The sequence below is a fragment of the Camellia sinensis genome, chromosome 1, assembly GCF_055761805.1.
Source record: "Camellia sinensis isolate YWXY chromosome 1, ASM5576180v1, whole genome shotgun sequence".
Lineage (NCBI taxonomy): Eukaryota > Viridiplantae > Streptophyta > Magnoliopsida > Ericales > Theaceae > Camellia > Camellia sinensis.
The window spans coordinates 127,665,920-127,668,901 of NC_138961.1; the positions used below are offsets into that span (position 1 = coordinate 127,665,920).

Genomic DNA, 2,982 nt, shown 5'->3' on the forward strand with positions numbered 1-2,982 from the left:
TGAAGGTAACACAACCAAACTAATAGATGACGAAAAAAGATGCACAAATCAAACAAATGGACAGGACAGTTGAGTCGAAAATGGCTACGGCTGAACTTCGAGATGAAGTTGCCTATGTTGCCCAAAGATGGGGATTGGGCCTTATGTAGTCCGGTTCAGGTTCACTCGAGTATTAACTCTCTCCTTTTGTGGTCTAACTTTTGCCAAAGTCATCATTTCGAGTTTTCAACCTTGCGAGCTCTATTTTTCTTTATTTCTAATTTTTGTGTGCTCTAACGTTTGCCTAGGTCACCCTTCCGGGTTTTCGGCCTAGCAAGCCTCTCAAGGCTAGTATTTCTTCAACTTGTCTATGTTGATTGGCTGTGAGAATTCCAAGCCATTCAAATCCATAAGGATGATTGCTCCTCCTGATAAGATAGATTTGATGATGTAGGGACCAGTCCAGGTGGGTTGGAACTTGCCCTTAGGGTCATGTATGGAAGTTTAGTTGTCCTTGAGCACCATATCTCCTTCTTTGAGGTTTCTAGACTTGAATTTCTTGTTAAAGGCCCTAGCAATTCTGCGCTAGTATCCTTGGATATGATACAACGCCTTCAACCTTCTTTCGTCAAACAACATCAATTCTTCGAATCTGTTCTGCTGCCAATCCGCCTCTACTATCTGACACTCGGCTATGATTCTCAGCGACGGTACTTTCATCTCGATTGGTAGAATAGCTTCCATTCCATATACTAGAGAGTAGGGGGTTGCCCTTGTAGATGTTCGAATTGACGTTCTATAACCCTAGAGTGCAAGAGGCAATTTATTTGGCCAGTCCTTCTAGGTCTCCACCATCTTTTGCAGGATGTTCTGGATATTCTTATTTGTAGGTTCAATGGCTCCGTTGGTCTATGGTCTATATGTTGATGACTTGTGAAAAGCCATGTTGTATTTTTCAAGCAAATTTACCACCTTCTTCTTAAAATGTGAGCCATTATCCGACATGATCTCATTTGGCATCCCATACCTATAGATGATGTTGTTCTTGATGAACTTGGCCACCTGTGACACTTTCAAAACTAAGTATGACTACGCTTCCACCCACTTGGTAAAATAGTCGATCGCCACTAGAATGAACTCGTGTCCATTCGAGCCCTTTGTGACACTGCTCCAATGACGTCAATTCCCCAGACTAAGACAAACCATGGTGAAGTCATGTTGTAGAGTTTTGACGGCGGTATATTCATGCGATTAGCATGGATTTGACATTTGTGGCATCGCTGAACAAAGTTGATACAATCCTCCTCCATGGTTGGCCAATAATAGCCTTGCCTAAGGATCTTCCTGGCCAGCATCGCACCATTCATGTGTGCTCCACACTCTCTTCCGTGGATGGCCTCTCTGAGATGTTTCGACTCTTCTTCTTCGACACAGAGCTTGTACATTCCCAAATGCCCTCTATTGTACAACTTATTTCTGTGGATGATGAACTCCCCGTTTATCCTTGGCATTTGCCCCTGGTGGATACAAATCCTTCTCCAGAAAGTTCCGAATGTCGTAATACCAAGGGTTCTTGTCTTAAGCTTCGTCTATTGCGGCTATTGTCTCGTAAGCAGGCACACACTTCTGTTCAATGATAATAGGATGCATCTTAACCCCGAGTGGTATGTCTACCATGGAGGATAGAGCTGCCAGCGCATCAGTAAACCAGTTGTTCTCTCTTAGTAGATGTGTAAATGTCAGTTTTTCAAACCTCGGAATTAGAATGGCCAGGGTCTGACGATAAACTTTCATTTTCTCTTCTTTGACCTTCCAGTCTTTATTACCTTGAGAAACAATAAGATTTGAGTCTCCGATGACGTCTAACCTTATTGCCCCTAGTTCTAGGGCAACTTCCAATCCAGCGATACACGCCTCGTACTCTACTTCATTATTAGATACTTTGAACTGGAGTTTGAAAGTTAGGGGTATATGGGAATCATCGGGTGCTATAAGCAACACACTTATCCCATAACCGTATTGGGTAGCGGCTCCATCACAGTACATTGTCCACGTCTCATCTTCTACCTGCAGAATCTCCTCATCTGGGAACAGGTACTCTACTGCTTCATTTCCTTCCACTAGGTGGTCCACCATAAATTCCGCTACTGCTCTTCCTTTGATTGACTTGTGAGTGACGTACTTGAGGTCAAACTCGGAGAGAAGAAGCAACCAACAAGCTAGCCTACCCATAAGTGTTAGTTTCTCAAAAATATATTTGATGGGATCCAATCTCGAAACCAGAATTACGGAGTGAGCTAATAGGTAGTGTCTCAACTTCCTAGTGGCTCAAACCAAAATGAAGCAGGCCTTCTCGAGAGGAGTGTAGCGGGTCTCGTAATCCAACATCTTCTTGCTCATATAGTAAATGACCCTCTTTACCTTAACTTCTGATTCTTGTGCTTGCATGCACCACATGCACCCCATGGTTGATTCTGTCACCGATAGATACATGATTAGTGGCTTTCCCAGCTTTGGTGGCGACAATACATGTGGATTCTGAAGGTACTGCTTGACCTGTTCGAAAGCAAACTGACATCGATCATCCCAACGAAACTTCTTTCCCATTTTCAAGAGACCAATTAGTGGTCCACAAGTATAGGTTAATTTTAAGATAAACTGTCTTATGAATTGCACTTTGCCTTGAAAGCCGGGCTCCTCCTTTTTAGCCCTTGGTGGTGGCATTTCTAAGATAGCCTTGATCTTGGATGGATCTACTTCAGTTTCCCTATGCGTAATCAGAAATCCTAGTATCTTCCCTACAGTCGCCCTAAAAGTGCATTTTTGTGGGTTCAACCTCAGCCTATACGTTTTGATCCGTTCAAAGAATTTTTCTAGCCCGGTGTAATGGCCTTCTTACTCTTTGGATTTTATAATCATGTCATCCTCACAAAACTCGACCTCCTTATGGATCATGTCGTGTAGAATTGTGGTTACAGCTCTCTAATATGTAGCCTTGGCATT

At 43.0% G+C, this 2,982-nt stretch overlaps 1 protein-coding gene across 1 annotated transcript; it reads right to left on the minus strand.

Moving 5' to 3' along the window:
- Positions 1 to 1,557: 1,557 nt before the first annotated feature.
- On the minus strand, positions 1,558 to 2,115 carry LOC145819915 (uncharacterized). Its single transcript, XM_082913917.1, has 2 exons — positions 2,047 to 2,115; positions 1,558 to 1,926 (listed from the first exon to the last, which is right to left on the minus strand). Exons 1-2 carry the CDS (start codon positions 2,113 to 2,115, stop codon positions 1,558 to 1,560), a joined length of 438 nt encoding a protein of 145 aa, XP_082770043.1.
- Between the last annotated feature and the right edge of the window lie 867 nt (positions 2,116 to 2,982).

Bases quoted from the DNA above. Each gene is read 5' to 3' on its own strand.
- LOC145819915 (XM_082913917.1), bottom strand. From the start codon at position 2,115: ATGGTGGACCACCTAGTGGAAGGAAATGAAGCAGTAGAGTACCTGTTC. The intron at 1,927-2,046 runs GTAGAAGATGAG...TTCAAACTCCAG, and splicing joins CAGATGAGGAGATTCTGCAG to TTCAAAGTATCTAATAATGA.